The sequence below is a fragment of the Melanerpes formicivorus genome, unplaced genomic scaffold (assembly GCF_026170545.1).
Source record: "Melanerpes formicivorus ecotype bairdi unplaced genomic scaffold, bMelFor1.0.p_v2 SCAF_54, whole genome shotgun sequence".
In the NCBI taxonomy this organism is placed as follows: Eukaryota; Metazoa; Chordata; class Aves; order Piciformes; family Picidae; genus Melanerpes; species Melanerpes formicivorus.
In genome coordinates this window covers 2,732,873-2,748,827 of record NW_027142406.1, presented here as the reverse complement: position 1 = coordinate 2,748,827, position 15,955 = coordinate 2,732,873, and the positions used below count along the sequence as shown (strand labels likewise).

The window sequence follows — 15,955 nt, the reverse complement described above, 5'->3', positions numbered from 1 at the left end:
GCTCTGATACTTCGTTTTTCAGGTCAGAGGAGGCAACGATATCCCAGCTTTCTGACTGGAAGGAAAACAAGAAATCTTCATCCATACCTGAAAAAGAAGAGCAAATTTCAGAAGAATGGTATGTTAAACTATTTTTGCTTCCCTAGCAGCTTCCTGGGGTAGGTTCAGTGCAGTTGGTGGTTGTTGCTTGCTTTCTGGAAGCGCAGCTTTCAAGAATCTCTATTTTCTGACCGATGTTACAATTACTGTAATTACTTTTACAATTGTCTGCAATGCCAGTGTAACGAGCAGCAATAATGTAACCTTAAGATAAGCATTATGTACAATTCAGAAAGTTTCCTACCATACAGTTCTCCTTCTCTTGGAAAGTGCATTACACAATAATATGCAGCTGGTTGTAACATAATCCACGTGAAACCTCTACTAAGTTATTCTCTTCCCTTAGGGGCTTTAAGGAGATTTCTACTGCGCAGCTAATGCTGAAGAGGGCCCAGAAAATGAAGCCTAAAAAACATTGTAATAAGAATTCAAGTAAGTCAACGGTTAAAGAAATTGTTACCTTGATGGCACTTTTCTCTTCTAAAACAAAAAAAAATCCCAGAACAGTGTCTTTCTTTTAAAAGCACTGATCTGAATAAAGGTGGAGTGTCATCCAGAAAAAGCATTGCAGTTTCAATCAGTTTATTCCATTGATAAAACATTCTTCTTCTACAAAATACTCTGCTGGATTTTGAAGTTGACTATTTGACAGCTATCCTAAGCAAAATATTTCTTTTTTTTTTCCTCTTGTTGTTCATGTGTTTTATTAATTATTTATTTTCCCTAGATGTGGAATTCGTATTTCTGCATTTTGTGTGCTTCTTGGAATTCATATTCCTGCATTTTGTGTGCTTCTTGTGTTTTCCTCCTAGGTGGATCTCAGGTTAAAATCACTGACTTCTGCAAGAGCTGTTTATGAAAATGACAGTTTGGTAGATATGCAATGACATAATGTTGTTTGTACTAAATAGCCACTGTGCAAATAGATGATGCTTGTCCAGTTTCCCTTTAATTAACTTCTGATCTTTCCCAGATACTTCTTTTGTCAATGAACCTTTCTTAGAATCACTGACTGTTGGTAGGATATGCTAATCATAGTATCACAGTATCAGTCAGGGTTGGAAGGGACCACAAGGATCATCTAGTTCCAACCCCCCTGCCATGGGCAGGGACACCCCACACTAGATCAGGCTGACCAGAGCCTAATAAAAGTGTTAATGGAATACCTTGATAACAATATTGATAAAACATTAGTGCTAGTGAAAAAATCACTGAAATATTTAGGGTCCTGCTTGACAATAGAAGCTACATCTAAATGGGCTTTGAAAAGTTAAGACTTATTGACATTTAATTTTCCTTAACTGTATCCCAAGCTAGTTAATTTCCCTCTTTTGTATGGCTTTGTAAATCTCTTCTGTATTGATGTGTTGAACAGACTGAAAGAAATTTTGCTTTTGCACAAGGGGGAAAGATCAGCCCACAGATAAAGTTAAGAAATAGACTTCTCTGTACCCTTTTCTACTTGAAATATCATGCCTAAGAAGAAATATGACAGAAAAAGATCTCTAGTTACAAAAAAAAAAAAAACACAAAAAAAAAGCTAAGATAAAATGAGGGGGAGATGGAGAAAGTGATATGCAGTCATCCAACCATGCTTTATTGCTATGGAAAGGAGAAACAAAAATGCTAAAGGCTGAAAGTTACTATATTTAAATTTTGATAGCTTCCCCTGATGTCCTACCTAAGTTTTAAACAGTAAATATCTTCTATGCAGCTGATTGTTTCGCATCTGTTCTGTTTGGTGGCCTCTGTATCATTCAGAGCTTGTTCAGTTCTATCATCTTTTCTCCATATGCTCTCTGGTTTATGTTAGCAGTAATTCATTCGGACATAAATGTCTGATTAAACATATCGGATTTTCTAGCCTATTTCTCTTGCAATTCCAATGGACCTTTTTGTTAAAAAAATATGCTTATGTTCAATTTGTTCTGATTATTCAGCATGGCCTACGTGTGTTGAGCTTTTTAATGTATCACTTGGAATATTCTCAGAGCATGTTACTGGTTTAAAATAAAAGAAAGGGAAAGAAAAGGAACAAAACTTTTGCGCAGTGTTTTCACAGGGTCAAATTTCCTCCTCTTGACACTACCTCATATCGGAATTTTTTGTCTTTCTGACTATTACATCAAGTACAAACCCCCCTGTATAAACCATTTTCCTCTGCAGAGATGTCTGACAGTCATGAAAATCCGAGGCATTTCTTTCAGGTGAGCAGAAAGCATCGGTTCCAGAACCAGGAAATGTGACTGAAAATATTACAGACTCAATCCCTTCTCAGCACAAAGATTATCAAACCAACTATTCTTTACCATATAGGATACTGACAAAGTCAGTCCTTCCTTTGTCACTAAGGACCAAATAAACATCAATTAAAACAAGCATTTTTATCTTAAACTGAGGCTAAAACTCAGCTGCTATGCTAAATAATGATCCTGATGGAATATTCCCCATGTGAGAAGAGCCTCCAAGTATATAATTATGCTTTACACCAGCTATCTCCTCTGAAGTAATAAGAGCAAGTCAGGGTCTTGTTGAGGGTCTGTTTGAACAGAGGGACTTCACAGCATTTAAATTAGAGCAGATATACCTTATCCTGAGGCTAGCCAGCTTCAGATCAGGAAACTGTAACCAGATCCATTAAGCTGCCTGTATCTTTCGTGGATCTCTGTGTGGCAGAGCTCATGCTAGAATACTTAGAGCAATTCCAGTACACCTAGGGAGAGAGTTCACAATCTTAGGCCATTGCTGCGAGTTTAACCCTACTGAAGCAGGAATTCCATAAGAGAATTTATTCCTTCTAATATTTAAAAGTAGATTGAAATTCATCTCAATAAGCAGATGCCAATCATGGTCTTTTTCCTTTAAAATTAGCATCCTGTCACCTTCATCTCCCCAGAAGTGAGCTTCATCCATCATGTACTTACTGAAAGTGCATGTGGCACGTAGGATTTGTTTTTAGTATTATTATTTATGTTCATTATTTTGAACCTCCAGGTCCTCAGTGTTATAATTGAAGCTGTTTCCTTCTTAGCTTTCTGATTTAAAACAGTTGAAGATGCGCTAGCTACAAGAAAATACTTTTATTAGTGATAAAGATTCCTACCCAGCAGAAAATAAGTAGCCAACATCTGCTTAAAATTGTGAATTACAAGGTATAACAAAAGCCATTTTCTGTGTCATATATATTTGCTACCACGTGTTGGACTTAAAAGCAAAACTTCTCAAGTTCTGACACTAGGCAAAGCAGCAACGTCTGAAGGTTCTAGATAGAAATAAATCAGAACCTATTAACAAATAAACCAATAGCTTTTGTGGTACCGTTTCAGCATCATCCCAAACATCTTCTATGTGATATTGATAGTTCCATGGTTTTGTGAGTTGCAGGGAATGTTGTCACTGATGGATTTTCTGTAGGAACAAATGGCCTGTCAGAGTATGCTGTCTGCTTCCATATGCTATCAAACTCCTTTGCTTTAGGTCTGAGATTCACAAACTCAGTGTTAAATCAGCTTCCATTCAGAGAGCTTTACAATTGCTCTTTAATATAGTCAAGATGTCAGCTGGCCTGGAATTTGGATTGGACAGTCATGGACAGGTTCTGATTCTTAACATCTTCAGGTGTGTGACTACGCTCCTGTTCGGTTTTCATCTCAAGCATTTGTCTTCTCCTAGTGCTACAGTGATGGGATTCATTTGGTTAATTATCAAAGTCCACATCTGAGCTAGTCACCTGCATTCTATTATGGAAAGAAATCAATACACCTTAAGTGCTATTAATTTCCTCCTAAAACATAATTAGAAAACAGGCTACTTGAATCTGACTGTAAAAGCACTTACAGTTCTCCGTTGCCTACACACAGAACCTAGAGTGACTGGCTTGAAGTACAGAGTTAAACTGTAGATCTGTGGAAGTAACTGAGAAGTATCTTACCTCATATGTCTGGCCATGTACCTTCCCAGTAGTGAAACAGAAAAATTTATGGAAAATGCCATCAAGTGCACTGAATCCTGTGGTTTATATTACAAGGAAGGGCTTAAAGTAGCATAACCTTATAACAGGGAGTGATTCAGGCAGGGCTTTTATTGCAATAGACCAGTCCCACCAACTAATGTCCTTAAGGCCTGTTATGCCCTAATCCACTACAGCTATATATTCTTGTTTATGTAGTTAAATAAAGTTGTGGCCTGTATTTTAATGATACCAAATGCAGGCTGTGTCTGATTCAACTATTTTGTACTCTGCAGTAAGATAATACAAAAAAGTGTGGGCAAGAAGCCAGAGATTTTGCAGCCAAGCAGAACTGGCATAGCGTCAGGAATATTTCTGCTTAGTGTGGGTGTACAAAACTCTGTTGAAATTGTAATTAAAAATCTAATTACAGCAAACATTAATGTACCTCACTGTGCTATGAAATTAAGTGTCCGAGACCCATAAGGATCTCAGCTTCCTGAAGATGTCTTGGCGCAGCAGTAGAGAATTTCTTGCTTAACTTTGGATTTCCTTGATTCTGTGGATTATTTTTTTTATTAGCTTCTGAAAGTTAGCTTCTTTTTCTCTTACGTTGGCTGGAAGCCTTCTCTTGCTTTCAGTTTGTCTCCCCTACACCGCCGTATTACTTCTCGTTTAACTAGTTCCTGTCCAAAGGAAAGCTCTCTTATCACTGACTGAGATGGCAATTCTGGCTTCCACATAAGAAGAAAAGGGAAAAAGAAGGCAAAAGATAGAAAGAAAATATAGAATGCATGACTTCTACAACCAGAGCTAAAGATATTTCACAGAGGTCAGCAAATATTTTTTGGTTCTAGTGTAGGATTTAAGGCAGCAATGCAATACGAATTCAAGCAACCAAACAAAACTGAAACAACCCCCAAAAATCTTGAACCAAAACACACACAAAAAAATCAAACCAACCCACCCCACAAACCCCAAAAGGGCTGATTGATTTGTTGAGTTAACAAATCTGGGGGGTATTATTATTCCATGTTACACTTTACATGAATGATCATCAGACAGTTTAGGAAGGATGTTGACTTGCTGGAACGAGTCCAGAGAAGGACAACAAAGTTGGTGAGGGGCTTGGAACACAAGCCCTATGAGGAGAGGCTGAGGGAGCTGGGGTTGCTTAGCCTGGAGAAGAGGAGACTCAGGGATGACCTTATTGCTCTCTACAACTACCTGGAGGGAGGTTGTAGACAGGCAGAGGTTGGTCTCTTCTCCCAGGCAAACAGTACCAGAACAAGAGAACACAGTCTCAGGCTGCACCAGGGGAGGTTTAGGCTGGAGGTTAGGAGGAAGTTTTACACAGAGAGATTGCCCATTGGAATGGGCTGCCTGGGGAGGTGGTGGAGTCACCATCACTGGAGGTGTTCAGGAGGAGACTTGATGGGGTGCTTGGTTGCATGGTTTAGTTGGTTGGGTGGTGTTGGATGATAGGTTGGACATGATGATCTTGAAGGTCTCTTCCAACTTGGTCTGGTCTGGTCTGGTCTATTCTATTCTATTCTATTCTATTCTATTCTAAATATGAATTCAAGCAACCAAAAAAAAGCAAAATAAACCTCAAAAGTCTTGAACCAAAACACAAAAAAAAACCCCAAACCAACCCACCCCACAACCCCAAAATGGCTGATTGATTTGTTGAATTAACAAATCTGGGGGGTATTATTTTTCCCTGTTACACTCCACATAAATGGTCATTGATCATTTATGTAAATATAAATTCAAGCAAGGAAACAAAGCTGAAACTACCCCCAAAAGAATTGATTATTGATCATTTATGTAACTATGAATTCAGGCAACCAACCAAACAAAACTGAAACCAACCCCAAAAGTCTTGAACCAAAACACACAAAAAAAACCCCAAACCAACCCACCTCACAACCCCCGAAGGGCTGATTGATCTGCTGAATTGAGAAATCTGAGGGATATCATTATTCCATGTTACACTTCACATCATTGATCATTGATCATTTAGAATAGAATAGAATAAACCAGGTTGGAAGAGACCCTTCAAGATCATCGTGTCCAACCTATCATCCAACATCACCTAATCAACTAAACCATGCAACCATTTATGTAAACATGAATTCAAGCAACCAAAAAAAAAACCAGTGATATAAACTCCAAAAAACTTGAACCAAAGCACAAAAAACCCCAAACCAACCCATCCCACAACCCCAAAAGGGCTGATTGATTTGCTGAATTAACAAATCTGGGGGGTATTATTATTCCATGTTACACTTCACATGAAGGATCATTGGTCATTTATGGAAATATGAATTCAAGCAACCATACAAAAGCAAAATAAACCCCAAAAAACTTGAACCAAAACACACAAAAAAACCCCAAACCAACCCCCCCCCCCCAACCCCAAAAGGGCTGATTGATTTGCTGAATTAGCAAATCTGGGGGATATTGTTATTCCATGTTACACTTCACATGAATGATCATTGCTCTGTATTTTCTTAGTCAGAGAAAGAAAAGCTACTGTTGTCATCTGGACATGGAGTTCTAATTGCAGTTCAATTATGGAGCAAAATGTGGTCTTTCTTCCACGAGAATTTACAAATTGAATTACCCAACAGATAAGCATCTGTCACTATGTGCTACTTTGATTTACCAGATCTTCAAAGTTGGCAGAGATATGTTTATGTTTTTCTAATTAGAGATATTGCACAACAAAACTGAATGACCAGCATTAATTTTGTTGGGTGTTTTTTTTTCTTTCCAGTTTCACATATCACTAAGAAGTTGTTTAGCAAATGTGGTGCCAGATCAGGCAGTCACTATTCAGTCCATATTGTTTGTATAATATTTCTTGTGTTCATCCAACTTATCTTCTATATTTGGAGTCAGGCGAGCAATGTGCATTAAATTACCTCCTCAGTTCCTAGATTACCAGCGTAGATTGTTGTTTTATAAGCCACAGATAACTGAGTGTGCCAGAATCCAGGAAGATATTTGTATGGGTTTTGAACTGCTGGACTCTCTTTCACAGTTCTCTGTGTGAAATCTAAAACATTTGATTGCTCATCATCAAAGCATATGTGCAGTTCATTTCTCTAGCTCGCTCAGAGACGGAAAAGCACTAGCATTATGAAGTAATCTGTGTAATATTGCCTACACTTGGGACTAGATAAAGAAAAGGACTCATTTTTAATAACAAAAGAGCTGTAGGCAATAGTTGATGTGATCCAAGTAGGTACAAATTTAAGTAGTCTGGCACTGTGTTAAGTCCCTTTAGATTATTTAAGTTATTTTACAAGGACTCAAAGATAAATCTTCTGATAAAAGTCTCTCAGAAGAACAATTTCCATCATCTTGGTCTCTTCTCCCAGGCAACCAGTACCAGAACAAGAGGACACAGTCTCAGGCTGTGCCAGGGGAGGTTTAGGCTGGAGGTTAGGAGGAAGTTTTACACAGAGGGAGTGATTGCCCATTGAAATGGGCTGCCCAAGGAGGTGGTGGAATCACCATCACTGGAGGTGTTCAGGAGGAGACTTGATAGGGTGCTTGGTTGCATAGTTTAGTTGATTAGGTGGTGTTGGATGATAGGTTGGACATGATGATCTTGAAGGTCTTTTCCAACCTGGTCTGGTCTATTCTATTCTATTCTATTCTATTCTATTCTATTCTATTCTATTCTATTCTATTCTACTCTACTCTACTCTACTCTACTCTACTCTACTCTACTCCTATTCTATTCTATTCTATTCTATTCTATTCTATTCTATTCTATTCTATTCTATTCTATTCTATTCTATTCTATTCTATTCTATTCTATTCTATTCTATTCTATCTTCCCAGTTTATGGACCTTCTTTACTGTCGATATGCTTATAGACAATTAGAGGCTTGAAGACACCAGAGCATCATTGGTATAATTTAGCTTTGGACCGGTTGGAGTTTTCACAGAATTGAGTGGAAGGCTGGGCTAAGGAAAGGTGACATCTTTTAAAACACTTCTGAAGTATTTTGATAGACCCACATAAGATAAATGTGTGTTGTTGTAAGAATTAGTTTAAGTTAATCAAATAAAAGAGTTTGAAAATCTTCAATCACATTGTCCCTTGAGAGGTTTTAATCAGTTTTGTCACTTTGTCTTCGATCTTTTACTGAAGAAACACACTGGTTTTGTAACTAGGATAAAACCATAAGTAGCCAGGAATAATATCAACACTCTATTGCATCAACACTGTATGCTGGATGATGGGGAAAAAATTGTAGTTTTATATATATATATATATATATATATATATAAATTATTCTTTGCATTTTTATTCATTTATAGTGCTTGTATTGACCTGATAGAGAGGATCCAGAGGATGGCCACAAAAATGATCAAGGGGCTGCAGCACCTCTGCTCTGGGAAACTCTAATAATGACCTTCCAGTACCTGAAGGCTGCAGAGGGACTGTTGACAAAGGCCTGTAGTGATAGCACAAGGGGCAATGGTTTGAAATTAGAGGAGATTGAGATTGGATGTGAGGAAGAAGTTCTTTATCATGAGGGTGGTGGAACACTGCAACAGGTTACTCAGGGAGGCAGTTGTGACCCAATCCCTGAAGAATTTCAAGGTCAGGCTGGACAAGGCTCTGAGCAACCTGATCTAGTGGAGGATGTCCCCGCTCACTGCAGGGGAGTTGGACTAAATGACCTTTGGAGGTCCCTTCCAACCCAAACTGTTGTCTGATTCTATGGCTCTGTATCTTACAACTGTACAAACCACAATAATATTTCACACTTCAGATATTTTTATAATGTCTAATACTCAGAGTTTCAGAGAGAACTTCTAAAATCTAATGTATTCCAATATATTTTTTGTCACCAATCTTACTGTGATCTCCTACACCAAATGTTGCTATGGCAAAGAACAGTAGGTTGCTACACATCTGGTTGCGTGTTTCGAGGCATGCAAAATTAGGCCTACTTTGTCCATCTATGAAAAGTTACTTTAAATCTGACATTCTTTAGGTTACTCTGGAACCTGTAATCATCACACAATAAGGTGAGGAATATTGTTCTAGACAGTTTTCAACAGAAAGAGTGTGAGGTACTGCTGATCCTGCCTTGGTAGGAAGGCATCGCCGAAATTACTTCCATTCATTTTTTTTTCCACGATTCTTTCATTAGTCAGCTTTGCTTTATTGTGTGAGAGTAGCACCACTACAGATATTCTGTCAACCAAATGCTTTTGCACTGTGGGCTGACCAAGAAAATCGTGTTTTGAACTTTTCTCTCAGTGCATTATCTCTTAAAATATCCTCACCCCATTAGAGATCTCCTCCAGGCTCATAAGGCAAAGGCACAGCATGTCTGCGCCGTCTTGCTTGTGTCTAGAGAGCAATCTCTGAGGGGAAAAAAAAGCAACTTTTAGGATGCCTTTATGTTCCATTATTTGTAGCTGAAGCATCTCCTGCAAATATAGATGTCTGGTGAAAACCAGCTTTATAAATTGCTTTTAAACTTCATAAGAAGTCGCCCATTGCCTTAAGAGGGCTTTGTGATCCTCTATTTCCCTAAATAAGGAAACCATAAAAGCAACCCTACTTCCTTTTCTGCAGTATTATAGATGCTGTTTCAAACTCTCTCAGTAAATGCCAACAAGGTCATGTAACAAGCTCAAAATGAAACATCAGACGTAAATAGTCATGTAAATTTATTCTGTCTGAATGCTCTTTGAATCTTTCCATCTCCTCTCTCTGCTCTGGCGATGTCTCACAAACTCATTTTTGCTGCACTTGCATACTTTGTGAAAATCCAGCTCCTTGCCTTGCCAAATCTACTTTCTTGCTAATTTCTGATACTGTTTTCCCTCTTTATTTCTTACTAAATTCTACCCTTTTCTGACAGTTTCAAGTCACCTTCATAGACAAACTTTTTCTGCCTCATTGTTTCTCGGACATTCTTGAGGAGCGTATTTGTCTGCTTCTGCTATTTTCTTTTAGCTATGTAAAACTTCTTTCTTTGATATTTCCACCCCCCCCCCAGCTTTCTGTAACTTATGTTATGAAGTTCAGTGTCACAACTAGAAAACCACGTGGATTTTCCTTGTCACTGACATATCTGCTTTTGTTTCTGGATTACTCCCAGCCATTTTAATATTGCCATTAACGCATCTGCTTTTGTTTCTGGACTATCCCCAGCCATTTTAATATTGCCATTAACGTATCTGCTTTTGTTTCTGGACTATTCCCAGCCATTTAAATTTTGCCATTAACGTATCTGCTTTTGTTTCTGGATTATTCTCAGCCATTTCAATATATTTATTTTTTTAAATGACAGGTTTATCCTCTACTTCACAGAATAGCAGGGTTTCCACATTCCTTCTCACCCTCTGTTTCCCTTAAACTCTTAATTCTCTTCTATGTCAAGCAAAGAGTGCATCCTCCACATACAAAGTAATGCATGAAAATCACCTTTCCTGACTTGTGTGGGTTTGCCATAGCTTAGCTTTTGTTAATTAAAGTTTATATTTTTCCTTCCAGTCTAGGAACATGTAGTATTTAGATTTATACACAGTCTTGTGTTCATCTTTGCTTATTTGCAAAGTTTTCCAAACAACAGTTCTGAAACTAATTAGGACTTCGTACTGTGGCACAGTCAATGAGTCCATAGAGTTTGGGAGTCGGTGGGCTGAGCGGTATTTTTAATTTCAACTTTTAATTTCAATAAGGCTGGGGCATGGAAGAAGGTTAGCTTATGATCTGCAAGTTTAGCCTCAAAAAAAAGAAAATAAACTGCTTCCTGCTAACATTTTTTTAGGTGTAAGTTAATTTAGACAGTCAAATAATTCGGAACCAAAACTTTTAGAAGCAGTGCTTGTCACAGTTTTCTGTTGATGCTTCTGCTTCAGTGAAAGATTTTTAAGATACTTGCTGTAAATAAATGTTTTAGAATTTATTTTTCATTTGTATTTTCTGCAAATAAATGCTTTAGAATTTATTCTGAGTTTGGAGATGAGCTGGCTGAAAGACCAACGGTGTTAAAATCCTGCCAAACGCTGACTTTGATTCTCAGTTGCTCGCGTGTTTATGTTGCTTTATTTTAGAACGTGGGATCCTCTGTGAATATGAGACTTACTTTTAAAGGTATTTTCATTTATTAAGTGGCTAAAAGGTGAAAAACTGCTTGAAGGAATGAATGAGCCGGGTCTGACCTTTGATTTTAACTTGTTCTTGTCATCTAGACCCAGCTGTGCGCCTGGCGTTGTTCAGAAACAGTGAAAATAAATATCTCCCTGTGAAACCACCAAGGAAGACACAGCCTATAAATGTTGGGTACTTTGAAGGTATGAACAAGTATTTGACTTTATCTCTATGCATGTAAGCATGTATATCTTCTAAGATCTTTCAAGGAAGCCTACTTGAAATGTAAAATAATATGCAGAAATAGAAGGCGGCAGGAATTTAAGGTCCTTATCTGTTCCTGGATATCTCAAGTTACAGCAGTGAAACATTTCAATTCCAGTTCATTGGGGAGGGCAGAGGATGCTCCTAGAGAGAAATTCGTAATGAATTGGTGCTTAATTTTTTAAAAATTCTTATTCTTTTCCTCTTGCTTTTTCTCTTTTCCTTTTTCTCTTCTTCTTCTTCTACTTCTTATTTTTTCTTCTTTTTTCTTTTCCTTTTTTCTTTTCCATTTTTCTTTTCCTTTTTTCTTTTTCATTTCCAATTTTCTTTTCCTTTTTTCTTTTTCTTTTTTCTTTTTCTTTTTTTTTTTCTTTTTCTTTTTCTTTTTCTTCTTTTTCTTTTTCTTTTTCTTTTTCTTTTTCTTTTTCTTTTTCTTTTTCTTTTTCTTTTTCTTTTTCTTTTTCTTTTTCTTTTTCTTTTTCCTTTTCTTTCTTTTTTTCTTTCTCTTTCTCTTTCTCTTTCTCTTTCTCTTTCTCTTTCTCTTTCTCTTTCTCTTTCTCTTTTTCTCTCTCTTTCTCTTTCTTCTCTTTCTCTTTCTCTTTCTCTTTCTCTTTCTCTTTCTCTTTCTCTTTCTCTTTCTCTTTCTCTTTCTCTTTCTCTTTCTCTTTCTTTTCTTTCTCTTTCTCTTTCTCTTTTTCTTTTTCCTTTCTCTTTTCTTTTCCTTTCTCCTTGCCTTGCCTTGCCTTGCCTTGCCTTGCCTTTCCCTGCCTTGTCTTGCCTTGCCTTTCCCTGCCTTGCCTCACCTTTTTCTTCTTATTAATTATTATTATGATGTTTTCTTCATAAAAGTAATTATCACAGCTTGTCACAGAAGTATTAAATACAAAGCACTAGAATACAATTTTACCAATGACATATCACTTCATCTCATTGTCACCTTTTTGCAAGCTAAACATTCATTCCTGTCCTCGTTCCTTAATGTATAACAACTCCTAACAGTTATTAACTTGGGTTTGGAAGTTAATTTCATAAATATTACCTAAAAGTCCAGACAACAAAAGCATCTTCAGCATGTAAATATGAAATTGGCTTCCTAAAACTATTTAAGTACGGATGTAGCTTTTTTGCTCTTAGAATTCTTGTTAAAACTCTCCCCACTTTCAGGACAATTAGAATAAGACCACACCTGTTTAAAACACCCTTGTTGTAAGAAACAGAGCATCTCTTGAGGCATTGTTTTTAGAGTGTTTTGTATCCTTTTGCAACTCAAGAGTGTGCTCAGAAAGTTGCCACCTGTGTCTTTTAATCTTTTTTTCAAAGATACAGCCTTTTGCTCTCTGATTTATTCACAAGCCCACAAAGTAGAATTAAAAATAACAATGCTATATTAACATGCCGTGAATGGGGATAGAAATTAGAACCTGAAACAGGTGTGCAATCTGAGTATGCCTGAACTGAAAGTCCAGATTTGTTAGGCCATGCTCGAGTTTGGTTGGAAACAATTCTTGATGAATCCTGAAGAAAGATGTTTGCAGTATTATTTGCCCCCAATCCAACCATAATTTTACTTAGAATATAGAGAGCCTGTATCTACTGAGCCTGATTTAGCATTCCCATGTCTCATATCTGTTCATGTAGCATAAGCATCAGAATGCATCCTGTGCTGAAGAAACAGGGCATGCAGACTGACTGCAAAACAACAGATGCCTGAAGCCTCTGAGCTGTAGTCTGGACGTTCAAAACCATGTCAAAGAGATAAACTTGATCCCAGGGTCACTACCCTAAAATCAGTGTCATTTTAGCCTAGCTTTCCTGCTACCAGTTTATCTGTTCCTGCTTGGAGACATTCCCCTCTGTTTTGGAAAGCCAACATATGAATTCTATATACTACTGAAATTACTTTATAAATACATTTAAAGAAGGCACCATAGCAGATTAGATGTCAAAAGGCAAGTACTGGAGTGGCACTCCTGTTTATCATTCATTTCAAGGATCATTGTGCTTCTTTGGCCAACTCACAAACAGATTTGTTTTCAGCAATGCTTTACTGGGTGCATGCATGCAATCTGCTGAGCCTTCAAGAAGACAAACAATACCAAGTTATAGAATTGTCCTTCCACCTAGGCATTGCTGTGTTGTGGATTAGAACCCAGAGTGCAGGACAGAGCATTTATTTGTATCTGTGGGAGGATACCATCGGTCTGAACCAAGAGCTTCTAACTTTAGAATTTGGTAGCACTTTGCATGTTGTCTACTACAAAGCAAAGCACCTGCACGATACTTTCACAGAGTTCTGTTGTCAGGCATTTCTTCCCTCACTCACAGAAAAGCTTGTTTCCCATTTCCCCTCTCTCACCTTTTGACCATTTCTTCCTCTTTTGCCTGGAATAGATCTCTGTGGGTCTGTTCTGCGATGGGGGTTCTTTCTGTAACAAGAAGTGGAATGTTTTCACTCTGTATCCATAAATCTTGTGTGTGGACACCATATTTTAAATCAAGAGAGAACACAGGCAAGTCCATTGCATGGGGGAAATATAATTCCTCCACTCAAGCCCTTTTACCTTCACAAGCTGGTAGTCAACGCTCTGGCAGAAAATTTGAGCTCCAGTCTATCTCCTCCAAAAAAAAATCACCAGCCCTAAATAAATCTTTTAGAAAAGGCACATTCAAAATACTCCTGCTTTATTTCTTTAAATTGGGAAATGGGGGGGGTGGTGGGGGGAGAACCATAGCATCAGTAACAAGAACACATGTGTTATCTGTTAAATAACAGAATCACTACTTTTGAAAGGAGATGCCCTCGGAAGTGAAACAATTAGAACAGTTTCAGACTTTCAAACTGGAACACATCATGGCAGCAAATATTTGAGAGGTAATCTAGTTAAAATGTATGATGAATGTCTTTTTTCTTCATTATGTCTTTGGTTTACATTTAAAAATACAAATAAGACAAAAAGGAAGAGGAATGAGCCCAATATCTGATGCTTGTGTTTCTGGAGGTTATATGTTGTGACATATATGCTGTCATAATTTGCTTTCTCATCTAGGCTACTGCATCATACTGACATGGTCATGTCATATAAAGGAATATCCAAACATAGTGAGGACATATTGTTGAGGCAATATTTAACTGTTTCCCTGTGATAAAAGTAGTGATGAGTTGATAGGTAAGGAGGTGATATGTAATTTTGAAAGCTTGTCCACAACTTTAATCCTATGGGGCGATTCCCATGTCCAGTTTCATTTAATACCTTGTAGGAAAACAGTTTCCAAACCTGAGTGACATCATGAAATTTTCTTGCATTTTAAGAGAGTTACCATGCTTTACTCACTGCTGTTATGAAGATTCCTGCAGGGGGGCCATTATTTGACATCTGTATCACGACAGCACACAGAAGTTAGTCAGGGAGAAGAAGCCTCTCTTGATGAAGTATTCTATGCTTCATCAAGAGCATGAGGAAACATTGTTCATGGTGACAGGCATTTAAAAGTGCAGGAGCCATAGGAATGTAATTAAATGTGTGTGCCTGTACTGGGGATTGTGGCTGAGTGTGTTAATACATACAATACGTGTGTGTGTGCACACACCAGTGTATATGCATGCACCATAGGTAGGGATATGAATTCAGGAAGCCCAGCATTTATGCATTTTCTATTTGTGTATTTTGCCAGGAAAGTAGAATTGTAGAATCATAGAATTGTTAGGGTTGGAAGGGACCTCAAGGATCAGCTAGTTTCAACCTCCCTGCCATGGGCAGGGACACCTCACACTACATCAGGTTGCTCACAGCCACATCCAGCCTGGCCTTCAAAATCTCCAGGGATGAGACTTCCACCATGTCCCTGGGCAACCTGTGCCAGTGTCTCACCACCCTCAAGGGGAAGAATTTCCTCCTAACATCCAATCTGATTCTACCCATTTCTAGTTTTGCTCCATTCCCCCTAGTCCTATCACTCCCTGAGACCCTAAAAAGTCCCTCACCAATACTCTCTGGTGTAATTTGTAGTATCAGTGGTCATTTTGTAAAGCTGATGCTTTCTGCTTCAGTTCCTTTAACATATATTTATTGTATGAGGTTGTTGTATAATACAGATTCATTATTATTTAAATACATTATAGCTGCCTTCCAATACCTGAAGGGATCTACAGGAAGGCTGGAGAGGGACTGTCTAGCAACAGAACAATAGGGAATGGTTTGAAGCTGAGGGAGAGTGGGTTTAAACGCGTGCTAGGAAAGAGTTCTTCAGTATAGGGTGGTGAGATTCTGCGGGGTGTTTCAAGGCCAAGTTGGATGAGGCCTTGAGTAGCCAAATATTGTTGAGAGGCATCCCTGCCCATGGCAGGGAGATCAGAGTAGATGAGCTCTGAGGTCCCTTCCAGGCTGAACCATTTCTGTGGTTCTGTGATAGTTATTATATATCATGACACTAACTTCAGTAAACTGTAAGGTAAGCCAGAGAATATGCAGGTGTGGATATATTTATTGCCTCTTTATAGCCTGATC

At 38.0% G+C, this 15,955-nt stretch overlaps 1 protein-coding gene across 1 annotated transcript in view; it reads left to right on the top strand.

Moving 5' to 3' along the window:
- Positions 1 to 15,955, top strand: part of LRRIQ1 (leucine rich repeats and IQ motif containing 1) — a 132,602-nt gene that overhangs the window by 72,779 nt on the left and 43,868 nt on the right. The window contains exons 19-21 of the mRNA XM_068160872.1: positions 23 to 118; positions 446 to 531; positions 11,288 to 11,389. Of these exons, the coding sequence (XP_068016973.1) occupies positions 23 to 118; positions 446 to 531; positions 11,288 to 11,389 (284 nt within the window). The remainder of the gene's footprint in view (positions 1 to 22; positions 119 to 445; positions 532 to 11,287; positions 11,390 to 15,955) is intronic.